The 24468-nt window shown below is 36.4% G+C and overlaps 1 protein-coding gene across 4 annotated transcripts in view; it reads right to left on the minus strand.

The window, feature by feature from the left end:
* The window catches only part of LOC131061992 (uncharacterized), a 137216-nt gene extending 121779 nt beyond the window's left edge, over window positions 1-15437 (minus strand). For all 4 annotated transcript variants that reach the window (XR_009371544.1, XM_057995823.2, XM_059216659.1 and 1 more), the window contains exon 1: window positions 15100-15437. Coding sequence is in view for 3 of the 4 variants with exons in the window: in XM_057995823.2 (XP_057851806.1) it covers window positions 15100-15231 (132 nt within the window). In the remaining variant the exon portion in view is untranslated. The remainder of the gene's footprint in view (window positions 1-15099) is intronic.
* Between the last annotated feature and the right edge of the window lie 9031 nt (window positions 15438-24468).

Raw genomic sequence — 24468 nt, forward strand, 5'->3', positions numbered from 1 at the left:
CCCACTTGAATGTGATGCAGTGCCTTGTACTGATATTTGTGAAGCAAACTGTTTTAGAGGAGACTTAGGATCAAAATGACCCCTAGCATATGGTGCCAACAACTCTGAAGGGCAACCTGTACTAGCTGGTGCACTTGCCATAGAACTAGATTGGGCTCCAGGATCAGCCCCATGGTCACCCCCCTCATTTTCAGGTTCATATTCTGAATCATTCTCACTATGAGAATGGATTTCCATGTCATCTTCACTCGTGCCTTGGGAGCTCATTGTGAAATTGACACTGCATTTCACAAAATAAAAATAAAAATAAAATCAGCCTTGTTTAACAATATATTTTTAAATTTTTTTCCTATTCATCTCAAAATGAGATTTGATGTTGAATCTTGAGGGCAAAATGATGAACTGTTTTAGAGGAGACTTAGGATCAAAATGACCCCTAGCATATGGTGCCAACAACTCTGAAGGGCAACCTGTACTAGCTGGTGCACTTGCCATAGAACTAGATTGGGCTCCAGGATCAGCCCCATGGTCACCCCCCTCATTTTCAGGTTCATATTCTGAATCATTCTCACTATGAGAATGGATTTCCATGTCATCTTCACTCGTGCCTTGGGAGCTCATTGTGAAATTGACACTGCATTTCACAAAATAAAAATAAAAATAAAATCAGCCTTGTTTAACAATATATTTTTAAATTTTTTTCCTATTCATCTCAAAATGAGATTTGATGTTGAATCCCTCAAGATTCAACATCAAATCTCATTTTGAGTCTTGAGATGAATAGGGAAAAAAAAACCAAAAATGACATAGAACAATGAAAATCAGAAAGTAAAACAAAAAAAAAACAAGTTGAAAAACCCTACCTTGTGCTTGAAAAATCTCTCCAAAATGTAGAAGAATCTTCTTCTTCCTCTTCTTCTTGCTTCTTCTAGCTCCTATCATGCTTGCAGTCACTTTTCTCACCCCTTCAATCAATCTTCTTCAAGTATTTCCTCCTCTTCAAGTTGCTGGAAAAAAAATCAGTTTTCCAAAATGAGAGTGAAATCCAAAATAAACATGCTTTTGTGTTGTTTTGGGGGGTAGGGTGGGGCCCACGTCCAATAAGGGTTACCCCTTAACCCTCCCCCAAAAGGCACATGTTATAAAAAAACTTAAAAAAATAAAAAAACTGTCCTTTTTCGCGTGGGAACGCGAGAGACGCCTGGGCGTCTCCCCGTCCCTCGAGAGACGCCTGGACGTCTCTTGAGGGACGGGGAGACGCCCAGGCGTCTCCCACGGAGACGCCCAGACGTCTCCACGTCTCCCTGGGAGACGCCCAGACGTCTCCACGTCTCCATGTCTCGGCGGCGTTTGGGTGGCGGTGGCGGGACGGCGGGGGACGTCGCGTCCCCGTCCCCCCGTCCCCGAGACGTCTCTGACAGGGGGACGCGCCCAAAAAGGGGGGGGACGCGTCCCCGTGGAACACTGTGTTATTCTGGTTCAATAAGGTCTATGGAGACCACTTATAATGTCATTTCATGTTTTCAGATCTGTATGTCAAATTTGGAGTCATATTTTGCAAGTATGTAAAAGTTGTCAAATGTTGTTATCGGGATAAGTTATACCGATAAAGTGTCATGGTTGTAAAAAAACTATCAAGTTTGTCATCCCAATGAGGTGTCGCTGTTGTAAAAGAAGTGTCAAGTTTGTCATCAGGATAGTTATCCCGATAAAAGAGTCATCGGGATAGTTTCTTCTGTCGGGATTAGCAAAACGGTTTAGCCGACTGTGGAAGGTTATCCCAATAGTTGTCTAATTGCCTCGTTCGGTATAGCTATGCCGACATGGGGTCATCGGGGTAAGTTTACCTTATCGGAGTTGCACAAAAAGGTTATTCCGCCAATAGTAGCTATTCTGATGGGTGAATAAAGACTTCAGTTCGAGATTGCTATCCCGACGTCGGTGTCGGATAGGGTCTTATCAATTCGGGATTGTTATTCCAATGTATGTGTTCAAATTTGATTTTTCAAATGTGGAAGTCGATATTAGAATAATATCTTTCTCTTTGTGTTATTAATGGTCATTTAAGTTGTTTCTAATTTCGCCTCTAGTTAACGATTGTTTCTTTTAGAAACATCGTCTTTGTAACTCTATTTAAAGGAGCTTTGTCTCCTTGATTAATTGAACAATATCGATTCTTTGAAATCCATTGCGTGTCTCGCATTGTTTTATGGTATCAGAGCCTGGTTCCTTAAAAATTCGAAATTTTTTCAAAGCAAAAAATTCAGTGTGAATTTTTTTTTTTTGTTCTATTGTTTTGAAAAACAAAATTGAAGGATTTTTTTTCTGTTCGAATTTTTTTGGGGAATTTTCTTCCACAAAATCACGGATTTGTTTCAGCCTGTTCGGATTTTTTTGAAACCGCGAATTTTCAGTTCGCGCGTTTTCCAAGCGCCTGCATTCGCTGTGTAAAAAAAATCGTGATTTTCATCCTTGGCCGTGCGACTTTGTTTCCTGTGCCTGTGCGTGTGGGTTTATTTGTGATCGCGTTTTTTCCCGCCTGCAGATTTTTTTCTGCCATTTTTGGACGGAAATCTGCATTTTCGGCTAGGGTTTTGACCCTCCAGATTCAGTTGAACTTTTTTTCTGATTGCAGATTCTTGGTGGGTTTTTTGAGATCTCATCTGGGTCGTCGTTAGAATTTTCTGGGTGCCTCGATTTTAGTGCCTCGATTTTCGAGCCAGCAGATCCAGATTCCGACAACAGATTCTTTCTGGGTTTTTCGCAAGGATTTCTGGGTTGTCTTCAGATTTTTTTGGGTCAGCTGGAATTTTTTTCTTGAAATTCGTGCCCACCGTACTTCATTTTTTGAAGTTTGTACCTGCATTTGCCTCTGTTTCTGCATTGGGATTTGATTTTTTTGAATTCCATGCCAGCGCCTCTTCTCAGTTTTTTCGTTTTCCGTGCATTGGGAAACGTGCAAGATGGCGTCATTGACCAACTTGATGTTGGAAGACAATAAGGTTTTGTGCACTTAGCATCTTCTTAGTACCTTGTTTTTCGTGCCTCGAAAAACGTGAAGATGGCTTATGGGCATCGATGTTTGTTTCGGTTTTTAATAAAAAAATTCTGATGGGTTTTAATATTTTTTTCCCTTGAAAAAATCTGTGGGTTTTAATAATTTTGTCCTAAAAAATTATCTGTGGGTTTTTAAATATTTTGTCCCTGTAAAAAAAAAAAATCATGGGAGGGTTTATGATTTTTTCCTCAAAAATTGTACTTTGCTGCAGTTTGTTTTTAGTCGCACCTGGAGACGTGCGAACATCTACACTAGTCTCTTATTTGCAGTCTATTTTCGGCCATCGTGCTCATCTGCAATAGTTTGGAGGGTTTGCCTATTTTTTCCTCAAAATCGTGACAACTGTTCTTGGTGTGTCTCTGGTTACAGGGAGGGACAGTTCTCCAACATCAGGTTGGACGGTTGGTGTTGTTTTGGGTATCTCCAGAAGTTCTGCAGTTTCTGGGAGAGTTGGTGGCAGACTCATCTCAAGTGGCAGAGTGGTGGCAGGCTCTTGTCTTCTGTTGCAACGTGTTCTGAGAAGAAGGGGCAACCTTCTCTGTTATTTCCCTTGGTAGTTAGAATGATGACCATTAAGGGAGGGTATTAGAATAATATCTTTCTCTTTGTGTTATTAATGGTCATTTAAGTTGTTTCTAATTTAGCCTCTAGTTAACGATTGTTTCTTTTAGAAACATCGTCTTTGTAACTCTATTTAAAGGAGCTTTGTCTCCTTGATTATTTGAACAATATCAATTCTTTGAAATCCATTGCGTGTCTCGCATTGTTTTAGTCAAATAGTCATACAGTCCAATGGTCATAGCGAGAAAACACAAATTTGGTATAAATTGTATAGCAACATTGGAAAACAAATTCTGAAGGTTGAATTTGAATCTGATTCTATAACAAAGTTTGAAAGTTTTGAAATCATTGGCATTGTGTTGGAAGTTCATTTCATTTTCCTGTAATTAATCTATTTCCTGTACTTACATGTCGTTGTATGAATTCAAATTGGTTGATCTGTTTTGTATAGTTAAGCATTGAATTACCTTCCAATTGTCGGTGATCTGGGTTTCAAATTCGTTGCGAAGAAGTTGAGCCGTTTGCACACCACCTAGTTAGCAAGGTAACTAGGGTTTTAGACAGTCATTAAATCAATTATCCCACCCTATCTTACATCAAAGTGGTATCAGAGCTTAGGTTCTGATTGGGAGTTTTATGTGTGTGTAGTTTGTGTGGAAATAGTGATTGCATAGAACGAGAATGGCAAGATGCCTCCCAAGGCAAGTGCAGTCCTCAGAAAGGACGTGAGGTCGGTCAAGGAGGGCCAAGATGGTATGTTGGTCAAGATAGCAGCACTAGAAGCAGCTTTGAGGAGAACTAGGGTCGCTAATGTGGATAGCGACTCAGAGGAAGAAGAGGTAGGTGAGCAGGGGAATGAAGCTCCCCAAAATGTACCCCAAGAAGAACAGTTGGGCCCTGTTGTGACATTTTCACACATCGCCCCATTCCAAATGGGGACCCCCTACTTTTTAGGCCCTCCCGGTCTTTTGGCTTGCTGTTTTGGGGTCTTTTCGCAGCAGTCTCATCAGTCTCTCTGCTTTGCAAGTGTTTGTGGGTCATATTGATTAAATCTACTTTTCGTTTGACTGAATTTGATGAAGTCTAGGGCTTGTTTTGTCTTTTCTAAGGGTTCTACCTTTAGTCCTAGATTTTAGGGATTTTTGTTAGGGTTTTGGAAAAACTGAGCATATAACTGGAATCAGGACCCTTCAAGGAACCTCCCAGTAAAATTTGAGCCAAAATGGAGCAACTTTCTATTTTAGAAAGTTCCTATTTTTTAAGGATTTTTCTGAGTCCCGGAATGTCGTCATTTTGCCAAAAATCAAACTTACTATTTTTAGTAAGTTTCTATTTTTAGTAAGTACTTTTCTGACCTATTTTGCCCAAACCTTGACATTTTGAAACACTTACTATTTGGGAAAATCTATTTTTGGCAAGATCTTCACAGGAAAACACTGAAAGTTGAATATCGCTGAAGACACTGAAGACTGAACGTTCCTAAAGACCATTTCTAAATCCGGAAGAGTCAAAAGGCAGACAAGTTGGATCAAAAAATGGTTAAGTTTGGAACTCCTATTCCAAAAGAGGAAAGCATGCAAAATCATCCAAGTCCAGAAATTCACATCAATCCACCAATGTCATCCTGATTCGAAAATGGCTTGAAATTTGACTAAGTCTGAAAACTTTAAAGATCTTCCAAAATCCAAAATTTGCATTATGATTCCTATGGACCTGAAACCACTCTCAAACATCCTGACAATATATATGAAATATAACTTCAAGTATAAGAAAGGAAAAAGACATATTGAAGATGCCACTTATACTTAAATGTTATATTTCTTATATATATCCTGACGAAGAGCCTGGAACTTGTGAAAAGCACCAAAATCCTCCATGCATGAAGAATTCTGCCCAAGGAAATGATTGGGCACTAGATGAGGCAGGTCAAGAAATGTTTGGAATTTCATGAATCCTCCACAGGGGTGAAAATCCGCCCAACTGTGGACTTGGGTGCCAAAATGAGGGTCTCAAGGATTCACAAAAAATTCCATGAATCCTTCACATAGTGAAAATTCCGCCCGAAGAAGTGATTGGGCGCCAAAATGGAGGAGGCAAGGATAAATGAAAAATTTCATGAATCCTCCACAGGGGTGAAAATGCACCCAACTGTGGACTTGGGCACCAAAATGAGGGTCTCAAGGATTCACAAAATTCACTGAATCCTCCACCAAGTCAAAATTCCGCCCAAGATGAAGGACAGACGCCAAAACCAAGGAGGCATGGAGGATTCCCAAAATTCATTGAATCCTCCACCAAGTCAAAATTGTGCCCAAGAAGAAGAAATTCCAAGAAAGTGAAAAAATTGGCTGTGTCGGAAATTCCTTCCTTCAGGACAGAATTCCAGGAAAGGTAAAAAATTGACTAAGTGTTTGAAATTTCTTCCTTCAGGACATAGTTCTTGGAAATCATGAAAATTGGCTAAGGCATTAAGAATTTCCTTCCTCAGGGTAAGGAACAAATTCCTTTCCAAAGGAGAATTCCTCCACAACAAGAAATCACACCCAAGGATGAATTGAAGATAAAATTTCTAAGGCAAGGAAGGAATCAGGGATGAACTAAACAAGAAATTCCCCCCCCCCGGGGAAAAATTTGAAAAATCCATTTTCAGGGCTCAAATGACCTCCAAATTTAGAAATTTTTAAAGAAATGGATAGATGAGAGAATTCTCTCTCTCCTGGACCAAAACCCTAAAATTGTGGAAATTCCTTAAAAATAGGAGATGGTGGAGAATTGTTGAAAATCTCCTCCGGAGCAAGGAGAGTTCGAGAAACTTCAAGAAATAATTCTTCATGGATCAAATTCTTCTCCCCTGAAGTTTTCTCTCTCCAAGGTTTTCTTGCCAAGTGGCAGCCGAGTTAACGGACGTTGAATTAATGAAGCACCTCTCTACATGCAGCCGTCACATTTATGGCATTATGACATATTCCTTCTGCATCAGTCGTCACATTCAGAAGAAGATGGTGCATTTATGGCATCACGGGCGATTTTTGCATGAGGGTACATTCATTGCATAGTGGGCACTTCTGGAATGTAATTAATTGTAATGGGATGGAATTAATTGTATATGGGCGTGATGGGTTATTAATTGGAGATTCCCACCTTGTTGCATCTTGAGTGGAGAATCTTTACAGAAAACCCTAATTAGGGTTTTGCATGTTGAGTCCTACTCCATTTATTTCTTCAACACCACCCAAACTTTTGGCCGCCATCATAAGTGACTAGCAAAAGATAAATATAAAAATCTCCTCAAAGGGATATAACAAGCAAGCTACTTAGTTCACATGCATTTGTTCAATGCAACATGTTTTAGACTACATCATGATGAGATGAGCGCTTGCTCACTAAGTTGTTTTTACAAAGCTTGAAAGATTATGCACTCACTTGGTTTCATTCTTTATCTCATGCTTCAATTCATTCCTTCAAAAGTTTAGCTAATGCATTTGTTGAACATTTCCAACATAATATCAAAATTAAGCAACATTTGTACAATTAGCACAATACAAACAAGAATTGCATGAAGCAATCAATAATTGCATAATTAGATTAAAAAGTATTTTAGCTCAAATGAGTTTCAAACCATCAAAAATCAATCTCTAATGAGTTAAGTGACATTTGTACAATTAGCACAATGCAAACAAGAATTGCATGAAGCAATCAATGATTATGTACTTAGATTTTATACTAAATTGCCTCAAATGAGTTTTAAATCACCAAAAATTGAGCTCTAATGTTTACTTATCAATAGTTGCTACCCATCATCAAGGAAAAGGTGATTTTCAATAATCATATTTCATTTTCTGAATTATGTGCTAGTGTATACCATTATGAGCTTCTATGTTAGAAGTAATCACCTCCACTATAGTATCTCTAGCACTTCTCATTCCCAAAAGTTTCCACCAAAGTCAAATTTCAAAAACAAGGGCAATGAAAATGGATTGAAGCACAATACCCATGCAATTAATGATTCTCATGTCAATACAATTCAACTCAAGCCAAAAGAATTTAGAAAGTTCACTACATTGGCAGATCCCCCATGTGTAGTGTTAGAACAATTATTGCAAATCAACTCACATTACTTCTCATTAAACCATTTGATATATCGAAAGGAATCCCACATTACTTCAATGGTTTTTCTTTTGTGATTATTACCATACACATGGACACATTCTAAGTAGGTGTGTAACATTCAAACATAAAATCCAAGATCTTACTAATAAAAAAATTGCTTCAAGTGGAAGACTTTTGTAATCGTGGAAATACATCTTTAGCACCTTAACATGAAGAGTATAATCAAGAAGAAATGGATGACGAGGACCCTCCCCATGCCAGTTATATGATCATATAGGTTTTGTTGAAAAATCTAAACTATATGAGTACATCCAACATTAATGATGAGCACAAAAATTAGAAACGTGATGACTGTCAAGAAAAAAATTACATAAAAGTTTATATCAATGAGACACACTAAGTGATGGTATGATGGTTGACCCTACAGCTCAAGTACATATTTCAATACAAACAAACCTACTTAAAGAAAATCAATGTGAGACAACATTACAAAAGATACATTCTTTGCTATTCATTCTCATGTTCATGATCAGCATGCTCACAAAGAAACATATAATGAAACAACTCAAATAAAAGTGCATAAAACACAAGTAACAAAATCTCAACCAGTTTCTCAAATGAAAACATCAACTGCACAATACTTTTGTTAAAAGAGGCACTTCGTGATCATATACCATCACCATCTCCACTTGTGCATCATAGCATCACAAAGGGCATTCCCACGGGAGCATTGATTTCTATGACACATCTTTTGGTCCTATTGAGATAAACCCATTGCCACTTGAGTACACTAAAATCACTGGATGACCTCTTTGCAATGCCTTTCACTTGGTTTCTTTTTTATTATATTTTACATATGTAATTTACATATGCTTTGTTCATGTCCTCACTTCTTTCTCTTGATCTTGTCAAATGGCAAGCAAGGTATTGTCTTGAAAAAAAACATCAACTGCACAATACTTTTGTTCAAAGACGCTCTTCATCATATACATCACCATCTCCACTTACACAGCATAGCATTACGAAGGATAGTCCCATGGGAGCATTGATTTCTGTAACACATCTTTTGATCCTATTGAGATGAACCTATTACCACTTGAGTAAACTAAAATCGTTGAATGACCTCTTTGCAATGTCTATCACTTGCTTTCTTATTATAATATTTTACATGTGTAATATACATATGCTTTGTTCATGTTTTATCACTTCTTTCACTTGATCTTGCCAATTGACAAACAAGGTATTGTTTCTGTTTGTAAATTCTATGTCCTCATGCTCGCAGAGAGGACAGGAGAGTTGCAAGGGCCCTTGCAAGTAATGATCATAACACGAGTAGAATTGATAGGCTAATGTAGCAGCCCATCATGGCCAACCCCAGATTTTATAACTAAATCTGGGAGGCCTTAGATTATTTTAACCATTGCCTACCACTTCCATAGCCATTCCTTTCATTGCTATGCCTAGTTCTAGCCACATTAACTCTATGCCTCAAACCATATACACTTCCACTTTGACTACACATATCCCAATGTGTCTACGAATCCTTTGTTGTCTACTTATATGTGTTTAAACTTTTATGCCTACCAGTCCTATTCCATTTATTTCTTCAACACCACCCAAACTTTTGGCCGCCATCATAAGTGACTAGCAAAAGATAAATATAAAAATCTCCTCAAAGGGATATAACAAGCAAGCTACTTAGTTCACATGCATTTGTTCAATGCAACATGTTTTAGACTACATCATGATGAGATGAGCGCTTGCTCACTAAGTTGTTTTTACAAAGCTTGAAAAATTATGCACTCACTTGGTTTCATTCTTTATCTCATGCTTCAATTCATTCCTTCAAAAGTTTAGCTAATGCATTTGTTGAACATTTCCAACATAATATCAAAATTAAGCAACATTTGTACAATTAGCACAATACAAACAAGAATTGCATGAAGCAATCAATAATTGCGTACTTAGATTAAAAAGTATTTTAGCTCAAATGAGTTTCAAACCATCAAAAATCAATCTCTAATGAGTTAAGTGACATTTGTACAATTAGCACAATGCAAACAAGAATTGCATGAAGCAATCAATGATTACGTACTTAGATTTTATACTAAATTGGCTCAAATGAGTTTTAAATCACCAAAAATTGAGCTCTAATGTTTACTTATCAATAGTTGCTACCCATCATCAAGGAAAAGGTGATTTTCAATAATCATATTTCATTTTCTGAATTATGTGCTAGTGTATACCATTATGAGCTTCTGTGTTAGAAGTAATCACCTCCACTATAGTATCTCTAGCACTTCTCATTCCCAAAAGTTTCCACCAAAGTCAAATTTCAAAAACAAGGGCAATGAAAATGGATTGAAGCACAATACCCATGCAATTAATGATTCTCGTGTCAATACAATTCAACTCAAGCCAAAAGAATTTAGAAAGTTCACTACATTGGCAGATCCCCCATGTGTAGTGTTAGAACAATTATTGCAAATCAACTCACATTACTTCTCATTAAACCATTTGATATATCGAAAGGAATCCCACATTACTTCAATGGTTTTTCTTTTGTGATTATTACCATACACATGGACACATTCTAAGTAGGTGTGTAACACTCAAACATAAAATCCAAGATCTTACTAATAAAAAAATTGCTTCAAGTGGAAGACTTTTGTAATCGTGGAAATACATCTTTAGAACCTTAACATGAAGAGTATAATCAAGAAGAAATGGATGATGAGGACCCTCCCCATGCCAGTTATATGATCATATAGGTTTTGTTGAAAAATCTAAACTATATGAGTACATCCAACATTAATGATGAGCACAAAAATAAGAAACGTGATGACTGTCAAGGAAAAAATTACATAAAAGTTTATATCAATGAGACACACTAAGTGATGGTATGATGGTTGACCCTACAGCTCAAGTACATATTTCAATACAAACAAACCTACTTAAAGAAAATCAATGTGAGACAACATTACAAAAGATACATTCTTTGCTATTCATTCTCATGTTCATGATCAGCATGCTCACAAAGAAACATATAATGAAACAACTCAAATAAAAGTGCATAAAACACAAGCAACAAAATCTCAACCAGTTTCTCAAACGAAAACATCAACTGCACAATACTTTTGTTAAAAGAGGCACTTCGTGATCATATACCATCACCATCTCCACTTGTGCATCATAGCATCACAAAGGACATTCCCACGGGAGCATTGATTTCTATGACACATCTTTTGGTCCTATTGAGATAAACCCATTGCCACTTGAGTACACTAAAATCACTGGATGACCTCTTTGCAATGCCTTTCACTTGGTTTCTTTTTTATTATATTTTACATATGTAATTTACATATGCTTTGTTCATGTCCTCACTTCTTTCGCTTGATCTTGCCAAATGTCAAGCAAGGTATTGTCTTGAAAAAAAACATCAACTGCACAATACTTTTGTTCAAAGACGCTCTTCATGATCATATACATCACCATCTCCACTTACACAGCATAGCATTACGAAGGATAGTCCCATGGGAGCATTGATTTCTATAACACATCTTTTGATCCTATTGAGATGAACCTATTACCACTTGAGTAAACTAAAATCGTTGAATGACCTCTTTGCAATGTCTATCACTTGCTTTCTTATTATAATATTTTACATGTGTAATATACATATGCTTTGTTCATGTCTTATCACTTCTTTCGCTTGATCTTGCCAATTGACAAGCAAGGTATTGTTTCTGTTTGTAAATTCTATGTCCTCATGCTCGCTTTCATTGGGGGTGAAATTGGGGAAATCTTCCATATTGATTGAACACATAGGTAAGTACATCACAAGTACATATGCCATACTCAAATTCCTTTATCAGTTAGATTCGATTTATTTTATCAATCATTCTCAACTTCTTTTACAGGTCACACTCAGTTTTCAAGCATAATTTTCAAATTTCATTCTGTTTTCTCCTCAATTTGTGGGCACTCCCTTGTAATACACACAATTCAAGGGAAGCATATTATCACTAATCTTATTTCCAAATTATGCAAAGTTTTAACACGTCGGTGCTTTTCCTTCAACAATATGACATGATCAATGGGTGTTTGTTGTATATCAAGGGCAAAGGAAGACAGCACTTGTTCCAATGGCCTAAATTTCTAGATTTTGGAAAACCTATATCTTTTTATGTGTTGCTTCTTTTATTTCTACTTCGGCATGCTTGCTCATTTAGTTTTGCACACACACTAAAGTAGGGGAGAAATGTAGAGGAGAAAAGTGCATACCTTGCCCTTTTCCTCTCTCATTTTATGCTATTTTACATGGATTCCATAGATGCACAGTTTAGTACCTGATGCAATGTCCCCTTTTGTAAAGTGCCCTAGTTTGCCCTAGATTACAATTCTCAGCCAATAAGGGAGGGTTAGAGGGGGAGTACCTTTATCTCCTTTAAAGGGAAAACCTGAAAACAAGTTAGAAAATAACCTACAAATTATATTATATAAGTGAATAATAATTACAAACAACTGTATATGTAGAGATATAGATCATAACTTACTAATTGAATACAAGGTTACTTAACTAATGAACCCCAATCATAGCAAGCTAGAATGGGTAACTTGATAGGGTGTCTTAATAACCGTTCTCCTTTAATCAAGCCCCACTTGTGAAGGTTTCTAAACCATTCTCCCTCTATCAAACCATACTTGTGAGGGTGTCTTTATCAACCATTCTCCCTCGTACTAGAGAGTGTGTCTGAACCATTCTCCCTCATATGCCAGAGAGGGTGTCTGAACCGTTCTCCCTCTAACAAATAATGAGGGTGTCTGAACCATTCTCCCTCTACTGTCAATCTCTTCTCAGAATATTCAGAATTATGCCAAAAGCCAGACTTATATAAACAAATATATATTCAGAATATTAATATACAGAATGTTGATTATTATCTATCTCAGAGATTCACAAATGCTGTTATGGAAACCCAGTCATGTAAATATATACTGTAAAGGTGTTGCACAGAAAGTCCATACCAGAAAGACGCTTTTTCCCCAAATATTATTGTGTGGATATGAGCAAGCCCCAAAGCTTCAATTCTGATTTCTCCACATCCGCAAACTCTATATTAATATTACTATTAAAGTCTTCATAAGAACATTATCAGGCTTCATATATTAAGCACATCCCCATGCATACCACCAAGAACAAGGATGTTATTGTCTGTAACTTTAATAGTTCTGATCTGATCTGATCGATGGTGATATCACTGGAGGATTTTGATTCCAGAAGAACATTAATATTACTATTAAAGTCTGCATAAGAACATTATCAGGCTTCATATATTAAGCATACATATTAAGCACATCCCCATGCATACCACCAAGAATAAGGATGTTACTGTCTGTAACTTAGTAAATGTTCTGATCTGATCTGATCAATGGTGATATCACTGGAGGCTTTTGATTCATTTCCCTTATATCACTCAATGTGAGGGAGAGGAGAGGTCACACCTCTTCATCATGTATGCCCTTTGGCAAGAGACACACCCTTAGCACCCTTTTAAAGAGTGCAACTTTTCATTATTTCTACCCTTTGAAAGGGACACAACCTTTCACAATCAGATCTGCACTTCTGATTCCCAAATTATCCCCCCTCAAATGAGTCTATTTTCTCCCTTTTATATCTCATGTTTGAGGGAGACAACTTTTCCTTCCATGTCTTTTGACCCTTTATTAACTTAATTAAATTTTGATTATATTTAGTTATATTCTTTTATATTTTTATTTTTATTTTATTTTTATTCTTTTGTTTTTTAATTTTATTATTATCATTTAATATTAATTATATTCCAGAGGGGGGACATTACACCTGATTTGGTTTTTTTGGCACACTAGCTGCACCTAACCTTGAACACCTTACTATGTTATGCTTAATCCTTCACTTCAGAACTAGACTAAATCATGTGTGGCCATATCCCTTGGACTAGATCGCACGCATAGCCTCATCCATTAGTTTGAAATTCAAATTTACCATGTCCAAGCCAAACAATAACAGAATTGACTCTAATCCATCGGCTTCCGGTCCAAAAGTTTTGAATTATGTGTCGGGGTTGTGTATTTAAGGACATCATCCTAGGTAATTTTTATTCACTAAGATCAGATATCAATGGAAAGCATTTGCATTTAGCACCCAGTCTCAGTCTCAGTCACAACTCAGTCTCGGATTACTCGGTCACAAACCACTCAACAATAAGCTTCCATCATAAGCAGATTTTCTCCATTTCAATATGGTGAAATGAAAATCAATACTGACATCAAAACAATCAAACGTATTTCCCTCCCAACATAACATGGCCCCAAAAGTGCTTTTCAGCAGCACCCTTTCTTAAAAGCAGTTATCACATCAGCAAACAGGTTCAGAAGATTCCAAAGGTCAAATTTTGTGGCAAACAAAAGTGCGCTTGGGGTCTCCCTGGACTAGACCAAGCACAGGGCCTAGTCCTATGACCCAAAATTCACAGATTCTCTTTTTTCTGAAATCTCTAAGCAATATTTCACTACCAGTTTCCAACTCTGCTATAGTGTCTCAGGTAGACATCAGACCGAATTCTAGGTAATGCTTATTTGCATTTCAATTATCTATGTCTCAGAATGCTCAGATTTCAGTTTACATTAGCCAATCTCAAACTCATATTAATCTAGGGTCTAATTAATATTAATTGCTATATCATTCGTAATAGACAGTTAAATAAAGGGTAGGGTGTGTAATCTCAACAGCTCATGTTGATGATTTACGGTCTGACTGCTATTATTGCTTTATCATCCATATTAGAATTTCTAACTACTTGTAGAATGTTTTATTTCACTAGAGTTATAATTGTTGAAATTAATTGCTTCCGACATCTTCGTTCCAAATTTAGTGTATTGTCCATCATAATGCCAATCAAATCCAGATTACTTCCATAACTATTAGAGATAAGCCACTATACCTTTGCTTTTGAGGCAGCAATAATATATCAAAAATTTTATCCTTTAAAATTATATTAAACGTATATGTAAATAATGTTTAGAAAAAATAAACTAGAATGAACGTATCAAATATTGACGTCTCGTTATTTGCATTTCTTCTAGATTTATTGGAAATCGGCGGTAGCCTACACCTACTAAAGAAAAATGTTGTCAAACAATCAGCCTATACAAACTTATCCATGATTGAGTGTTCCAAATTTACGAAACCACCTCAGAAATTGAAGAAAACTAAAGCCTCAGGAAAATATTGTTGTAATCCTACGCACTGTTGCCTCGGTCTCCTGACATTTTAATATTTAACAGATATGTTGGAAAGAAAGAAAATAGAAAAGCCCTAAATGACTTACAGCGAGAACCATATCTGGATAATCCCCCATAAATTCTGAAAGCTTCTGATGGACCACATCGCGTAATTTGGCAGCCTGGGGAGTGTTGATGGCGATGCTAAAGCTCCCCCTGCTCCTTTTCCCCTTTCCCATTCTAAATTTCTAAATCCAAACAATACCTGTTCTCATATCCTCATCGAAGGAACCAGTTACACAATTCCGAATCCTCTCTCAATCTTTACAAAGTGGAGCATACCAAAAGATTTTGCTCTGGCACGTAAATAGCCAGTGACGGAGGCGCATCTATAATTCTCCTGGGCGCACCTTCCTTTGTTTATCTTCTCTTGATAATGAATTATGAGTGTAAACTCAAATCTTGTAAAAATTTAAGAACATGGTTGTTAATATTAAAAAATAAAAAATAATGAATGTTTTATATTTTAAAGACTGTTTTGTTGAATAGCAAGTGATCTTTTTCAAATGGAAGGTATATCAAATTAAACCAAAAAGTGTTGGGTAGTATTGAGATCTTATAGTGGTTTCTTTGTAAAAGATGGTTCTTATTTTCTTGGACAAAAAATCTAATAATGAAATTATGTTAATGTATTTATAGAAGGTATGAATTTGGTGAAATTAGTAATACTATTTAAAGGTTGGCGTTTATCAAATTATTATAAGTGGTTGTTTAGATAGTCATAACAAATTAGAAACAATTTTCTATTTTTAAACAGTTTCTCTGCAACTATAACATTTCTCTGCAATTTTCACTCTCTTAAATTGATTTTGAATTTTGAATCTCCTCTCTCATGGTGTCTGTGGAAGGTGGGGACCAAATCCCCCGCCTGTTGATCCTCCCCCAGACTCTGCTACGGTGATAGGCTTTGTCACGAATTATGCTACTCTTTCTAGGGATAATGCATCCCTTGGTGATAAGGTGGCTTCTCATTCCACGAGGACCCCTACGACCACTCTTCATGTGAAAGAGATGACAGTAGATGGTATTGAGACGGTGGTTTCGTTGGGACCTTTAGTTTCCCAATACAGGGAATCAGGGCCCCTTTCAATTTTAAACGCGACATTTTCCAATTCTAAGGCGACCATCACTCATGAGGAGATTGTTTCCAAATGGTAGCACACTTGACAAGGGCTAGAAGAATGTGCTTGTTGGCAGCACTCAAGGAGGGGTGAACCCCGATTTCATCCCTGAACAGTTACAAACTGAGGAAGGCACGACTATTGTCTTACCGGACGCAGTTGTAGATCGTATTGTGTCCAACATGAACAATACTCTAGTGGGGAAATTCTTCTCCCTCAGACCTACTATTGATATGGTTAGGAAATGGGCCACTGCAAAATGGAAGCTAAAGGGTAGTGTCTCTACTGGCGCCATGCCTGGTCCTCTATTTCTTCTTAAGTTTATGGCAGAGGAGGATGTTGTCATGGTTCTCTCTAGATTTTGGATGTATGGCAAGCATCACCTTTCTCTATGCAGATGGAAACTAGGTTTCGACCCAACAGCGATTTGCATAAGTTTGCCCCTATATGGGTTCGCCTTTCGAGACTACCCTTGGAATACTAGGATGAATTGGTGTTTAGATGGATTGAAAATACATTTGGGCACTTTGTGGCAGTGGACAAGATTACCCGAACTAAATCCAAGTTGGTGTATGCGCATTTCTGTGTTTCGGCTACGGTCAGTAAAAATCTTCCCAACTTTATAACTCTGAAATCCAAATTGGGAAGTTGGACTTGGGCTTTGGTTTATGAAACGCTACTCTCTTTTTTCAAAAGTGCTCCAATGTTGGGCATCTAGTAAGGCCCCTGATCCTAAGCCTCTCAAGATTAAAGGACCTATGACTAATGTGGACTCCTCGGTGAAGGGGGATACTAGTTCTGCGGTGGATTGTTAAATATCTGGGCAACTGAGAAGGGGGGTGAATCAGTTGACAACTAAAATTTTTCTTCAATTCTTTCACACATCTGAAATAACCAACAGAATTAATTAAAGCAGATATAACATGAAAGCACATACACAAAACATATCACACAATGAACATCAGATATGACATGGAAAACCCAAGAAGGGAAAAACCACAAAGAATGTTCTCAATATAACACTGGTTAAGGTGATTTTTACAAAACGTGGCTCAATGTCGAAGGGCTCACTGCTAAAGGAAGAAAAAAGAAAAAAAATTCCACCACTATAACATAATCTACAATGCCAGAACTACTTTTGATGTCGCTCAGCAGCAACACACTTCACATATCAACATCAATCATATTTATCCTTTTTAGTCTTGTACATCTTTTGTATATCAATTTTCTTCCTCTATATTATTCATTAAAATCATCCTCCTACTTATACTGTCTCCGAACAACATAATTTTCTAAGTCGACCAAACAAAGATTCAAGAATAGGTCAGCACTAAACATTCTGGTGGTGGGAAGGAATGAAAAGTGGACCATACCACCACAACACACATCATCTATCAAATCAACACGTTACATCCATCACAAATACCAGACCCAAATCATGACTCATACGCTACACAAATTGCATTACTTATTCTCGAATTTTAGATTAAACCGAACCCAAAATTTAGCACTACCCAACTTAGCAAAAATAAGAATGGAACCAAGATACTCATGAATACAATCGATCAATATCATATCCTGTAAATAGATAAATCTGGATCACCATCAACACAATCACTCAGCATTGAATATCAACTATAACACAACTTCTGGAGCACCAAAGATTCCAGGAACACATTTCTAAATCACCAATCTCAAAACAATATGTTGACATCAATGACAACCATTAATGACAACCATCAATATCGTACCTGCAACAATCACAACCATCAACATCATACCTGCAACAATCTCCCCCTTTGTCATTGATGGCAACATTCATCAACAACAAACACACAACTTACTCAGTGTCATCAGATCAGTGTTTCTTCACATCTCTTCCATCCTACATCATCTCTCCCCCTTTGACATCAAAGACTAAGGTGGGCATAACTCCCCCTATGAAACTCACTCTGAAAACATAAGAGGAAGCACCCAAGCATTAGTTCAGCTAAGAATATTCAAGCAGTTCACTGGACCAATGCACATCCAAATGTACATCAGTTCAATAGGAAGGGGTAATACCCCTAACTTCTGCCAGAGATACTCAAAAGTATCCTTACACAATGTCTTAGTGAAGATATCTGCAATATGCTCTTTTTTAGGTACATACTCAAGCTTTACTTCATTATCCAACATCTTTCCCCTCAAGAATATATATATATATATATATATATATATATATATATATATATATATATATATATATATATATATATATATATATATATATATATATATATATATATATATATATATATATATTTTGTGTCGACTTGAATTTCATCATTAGAATACTACCTGCAACATATTAGTTTCACAAAATACAAAAATCCAAACTCAACCAATGAAACTACATGAAATGAATATTAAAATAAAAACACTATTTTTACCTTCATGATTTAAGTCTCATTGTGTCCTAACTCCATTGTTCTTGGTTGCAAATGGTGTGCTCTCAGACAAGCACTGATAGCTTCCAAGATGGCATATGAAGAATGGACCGATAACTGATAGTTAACAGATACTATGATATGCAAAATGCTAAATGATGAGAAATGCTAAAATGCTAATTGCTTCAAGATAAAAACTCACAGATGCATAAGTTTTCACAAATTGTTAACTTGAAAACTCACTTGAAGACTAACTCTCTCTCAACTCAAACTCCCACATTTATAGATTTTGAGAGGATAAGATGATGTGGCCTAGATCAATGGTCATAATCAAATCTACAGATTTGGATGGTTGTGAGCAAAGGTGAAGGTTGAGAGAAAGGGGGAAGGAGAAGACAAGTGTCACTCATCTCACCTTGACTGGGTTTCTGACTGAGGGAATCTAGGGATGGTTGGAGAAGATTTAGGCATGAGAGGACAAGTGGACTCAAGTCCTTCCTAAGATGTAGGAATGTTGGAGAGAATATAGAAGAAAGTTAAGAAATATGTGTACGTACACAATATTTTATTTATTTAATAAGTGGCTAATAAATGTTTATTTATTTTAATTTTGTTGAATTAATTTAGCCACATGGTGAATGAGTTGGCAAAGGAAAGATGAAGTGGAGATGGAAGGATGGGTTGGAAATGAAATTAAATAATTAAGAAATTATTTAATATTTGAGACTATAGGATAGAAGAATAATGATTTAGAGGGATAATTAAATATATTTTATCTAATTAAATGATTAGAAGAAAAGGATAAATGAATCAATTAATAAAATATTTCAATTAAATTAATTAATAGAAAGACACGAAATGAATTAAATAAATTAATCTTTTCAAATTAACTATTTAATAGAAGAATAATTATTAAATAAATATAAAATATTTATTTAATCGCTCATAGCCATTTTTATGTGTATACATTTTGCCCCTCTTTGAAATGATGTCGAGACAACATTGTTTCAAAGATTAAATCAAGTCTTGATAGTACCTGATGGAGATAAAAATCTTGATTGTGTGCCCCCTCGGGAGATTGATCGTGAATTTGTTGAAAATTTTTGATTGAGCGATTGATCTCACGATAATTAAAAAGGCCCTTCAATTAAATTCATTTGTGAAAAATAAATAAATTTACCCCATTTTAAAGCATTAATTACCCTTCCAAATGGTAAATATAAAATTAACCAAAGGTAATTTTAAGTTCATTTGCATCCTTGTCAGCTTTTGAAGAGAATTATCTTTGGTGAGGTGGTGAAATGGTGATCTCGTTTGAGAACCATCGATTTGAGCGTACTCGACGATATCAACGACCTCCTGACTATGGGTATTTGGTATGTACCTTATCCCGAGCTCTTTTTGCAACTTGTCCTACGATTTTCCATGTTTTTCGGCGCGTGTGAGGCTATTTTGATTTTTTTTCGATTTTCGGCTTTATGTTAGCGCGTTTGTTTTTTATGTTAGCACTTATGCTAGTTTTAGAGCATGTGTTTGTGTTGTTCACTCTTTTAAGATGTATGTTAGCACTTATGCTCTAGATGAATTTGTTTGATGTTGTTCATGTTTAAAATTCACTTTGATGATTAGATTTAGGTATTTTGATGTGCAATTTGTTATTGATAGGTATTTGATTGATGTATTGATTGATAGGATAAACGATTGATTGATTTAATTTGATTGGATAGATTGATAGATAGCTACTAAGAAACCGATGCAGTTTCTGATGAAGAGGATTGCAGAGTTTGATTGAACTCATTGATTGATAGAAAACCATGAGTGATAGGTTTAGATTGATTTGATAGCAGAGAGATGGCATAGCGAGCATAACACTTTCCACCTGACCACTGGTGAGATTAGTGTGACGCTCAAGGATGTCTATAGGATTATCCACATCCATGTGACTAGTGAGTTAGTCCAATATGATTTTCAGGATCGTGGAGGGACAGAGGCTTGCAGAGTCGTATTTGGTGATGAGAGCATTTCTATAGGAGAGATCCGATGGGAGGATATGATAATGTATTACGAGACTCTCCCTATGATTCTTGCAGGTTTGATTGGGGGATTCATCTATCCAAATAGGAGATCTCGAGGTTTTGTTGTTGGTTGGGGTGAGATTCTTCAGAGCATGATGCAGCATCAGACTCGATATGCTTGGGGTGTTTGTATGCTTGCTCATTTGTATCATGATCTTCATCAGATTGTTTTTGATGAGAGTGTTAGTATGTCAACAAGATGCACGCTTTTACAGATCTAGTGTTGGGAGAACATTGCTATTACTCGACCTATTCATCATAGAGTTCGTGGAGAGAGGCAGCCATATGTTTATTTATATGCAGGTATCCTTACTTGGCATAAGCTGGGTAAGATGGAGTATTGACATTGGGTTCTTGATTCATTGGATAGTGTTATTTGGAGACCATATATCGATTGTGAGCCATGGATGGATGATGTACATACATTACCATTTATTATGCAGAGTAGATATCTCATTGGTCGAACTCCATACATTGTTGAGTGGCAGTTGATTAGTCACATTTTGAGACACTTTAGTATCATTCAACACATGCCTACTGGTGTCACGATATATGCACGATGGTACAGAGATAGGCAAGATTGGGGACCGTCTTTGTCTTTTGAGATAACACGCATAGAGTTTCTAGCTACTCCTAGGGTGGCATATGATTTGCGATTACACATTCTAGATCCTGGGGTGACTGTGGATTATGCTCAGTACATGTTTGCACACCCGTTTCCTCAGATTACCGATCCAGCAAACCCTCCTCCCAGCTTAGGAGATGAGGAGGATGATTCAGATGATCCCATCATTAGGAGATGGAGACGGAGACGGAGGCCAGAGCTTAGAGCTCCTCAGGAGGCCGGGGGTGATGGAGATGAGGGAGGAGATGGAGGCAGAGGCGGTAGGAGACCCAGACGGAGAGGAGGTCGATTGAGAGTCCGTGGAGGACCTTTTGGACCAGTTGGTAGGATTGGGAGACCACTTCTCATGGGTGGGAGAGAGGCAGGACAAATTGGGAGGGATACTAGCAGGACAGGGATGAGATCAGTGAGAGGGTTACCCTCTACAAGAGGAGGCAGGATTACTGGACTGGATGGGGGTTGCGGGAGAGGCATTGATTTTGGTCAGATTCATCTAGACCCTAGGGTTATTTCAGATCATGGTGGAGAGGATGAGGATCCAGAGGGTCATGTTCCTCAACAGGATGTGCCAGAGCAGGAGACCTTGGAGAGTCTCAGAGCACAGATACAGACACTCATGTCAGAGAGGGACAGGGTTGTTAGGAGAAAATAGGATACTCAGGGTCTCCTTGATCATATTCAGTAGGTTGGATTGGGTACTCTCTCAGCTGATATCGTTAGAGCACTAGTTCGGGTCAGGAAGGAGACATCACACTAGCGACAATTATATAGGATTTAGTTGCAGAGAGCCAAACATCAGGTAGCTATCATACCACTGTGAGGATGGATATTAGCAATGGTGGAGTTATGGGGCCTCCTCAAAGGAGTGGTGACCATGTGAGACAGGCATTTGGAGGATCTTTTTGCCCACAGCTACAAAGATAGACAGAGTCAGGTGGTAGTGATACAGGACAACCTTGACATGATTTATATTGATGAGGCACTTGTATTTTTTATTCGATATCATTGTATACTTGGACTTTTTATTGTTTTATGATGATCTATATGCAGACATGGACTCTATATGATGATCTATTATTATGCATGTGACTCGATATGATGATGATCTATATGCATTGATTACATGGATGATGTTCTTGGGTGAACTCACAATGTTGGTTCCCACTTTTTAGTACATCTTGATTTTTGTTGAAATCATACATGTTTTAGAAAATATAATGATTTAAGCTTGAAGAGGTCCCATTTGAAGTAATTAATTGAAGAGAGTTACATCAAAGGCTCTTAGGTCAAAATTTCTTGGATAGAACCTCTCTACTTCTAAATCATACTTGCAATGGAGTCTCCTTTGCATCTATCAAATGTTGATTAAAAACCAATTTTACATTAGCTTTTGGGGGGTCAAATGAATTCATTTAGAAGTATTTTTTAAAAATTATTTAGTCCTTATTATAAGCTTTCCAAATAGTATAATTTTTAATATATTTAATTTCATTATATTTTTACTTTATTTCTTATGAATGTAGGTTTTTCACCGAACATGAACTTCTTTGTTCAATGCATCAGGAAAAATAGTAAACTAATTCAAAAAAAATCTAAAAAATATCTATGCCCTAGGTATTGATGTCTTCTTTCTAACAAAAAAATAAATTGATATTTATAGAACAAGTTATTTGTTCAAACGTACACCTATATCTAAATTATAATTAGTTAGACTTCAAAACTTAATAAAATGAAAAATATTCAACATATCACTATCAAACCAATTGAATGCCCTGGGTATTGATGTTACAAACCAAAATTCAAAAGAATTAAGTTTTTATCATTTCTATAAAAAAAATTATGCGTTTTGGGATGCACATCACTCTTAAAAAACGTTGTTTGCTGTAAAAAACTACTTTTTGAGGGAGATGGAAAAATCAATAGAAAAATTATTCAAAAAAAATTGAAACAAATATATTTAGAATCTACAAACAAGATGTTACAAATCACTAGTTTACATCATCTTCAAATTCTTAACGGTTTAAAAGTTATAGGTGTCAGAAAGTGTGGGTTTTTTTCAAAATGTTCATCTAAGTGTCAAAGTTGGTCAAAAAGTGGGAACTAGTATTGTGAGTTCACCCTCTTTTCTTTTCTTTTCATGATGATGATGCTCTATATGATGATGCAATGAAAAAAATGTTTTTGATTTTTTTGTTTTGATGATCATGGATGCACTTGAAAATGATCACTAACTTAAATGATGCTAATGGAATGATCTATATGGGAATGCAGATGAATGGTTTTGAAATACAAATGATCTACATGGAATGTTTTTTATTTTTATATGTAATGCTTATGATTATAATGATTCTAAGTGCAAAGATGGAACAAAATGACTTTAATGGATAAAAATAACTACAATGATAATGATCCTAATGCAAATAATAATGATGATATACTACATGACTAATGAAATGCACTTAATGGAATGCAAACTAATGCTATGATTTAAATGCAACTAAATGAAATGGATGATAATTAAAATGATTCTAAAAATGAATGCACCTACAATGATCAAATGCAAATTGTTTTTGTTTGTCCAAATATACTCAATCTTTATTTATGACCGTTGATTTATGAATGAAATGATATGCTTATAATGCAACTGACAATGAATGCTTATAATGCAGATGAATAATGAGCTAATCTAAAATGATCTAACTAAAAATGATACTGCCATTCTTCATATGTTGTCTTGTAACAGTGCTTGATTTCATCATTGAGCTTTAAAATGTTGTAAGAAAATACAAGCAACTTGACATAATGATCCAAGTTGACCCGAGTATTTCTTACATGGATTTTGATATAGCAAGTCTATACAAGCAACTTGATCTAATGAATCAAGTTGACCTGAGTATTTCTTGTCGAATAGACAAGGATTGTCCGCTTTCATGCATGACTTAGAACGTCCTCCTTGATCTTTTGCCTATCATATCCTTGGACAAGTACATGCCTTAATAAGAGATAAACCACATACATCAATCAAATAAAATAATCATGCCCCATCATAGCTTCTCTAGTCATGGACATCCTTGAGTCGCATAGAGTACATTATTAGCATTAAAATCAAGATATAAACACTAAATCTTATATGTCATTCACATTTTCTCATGGTCATTAACTGATA

This window comes from Cryptomeria japonica, chromosome 2 (assembly GCF_030272615.1).
Source record: "Cryptomeria japonica chromosome 2, Sugi_1.0, whole genome shotgun sequence".
Classification (NCBI taxonomy): domain Eukaryota; kingdom Viridiplantae; phylum Streptophyta; class Pinopsida; order Cupressales; family Cupressaceae; genus Cryptomeria; species Cryptomeria japonica.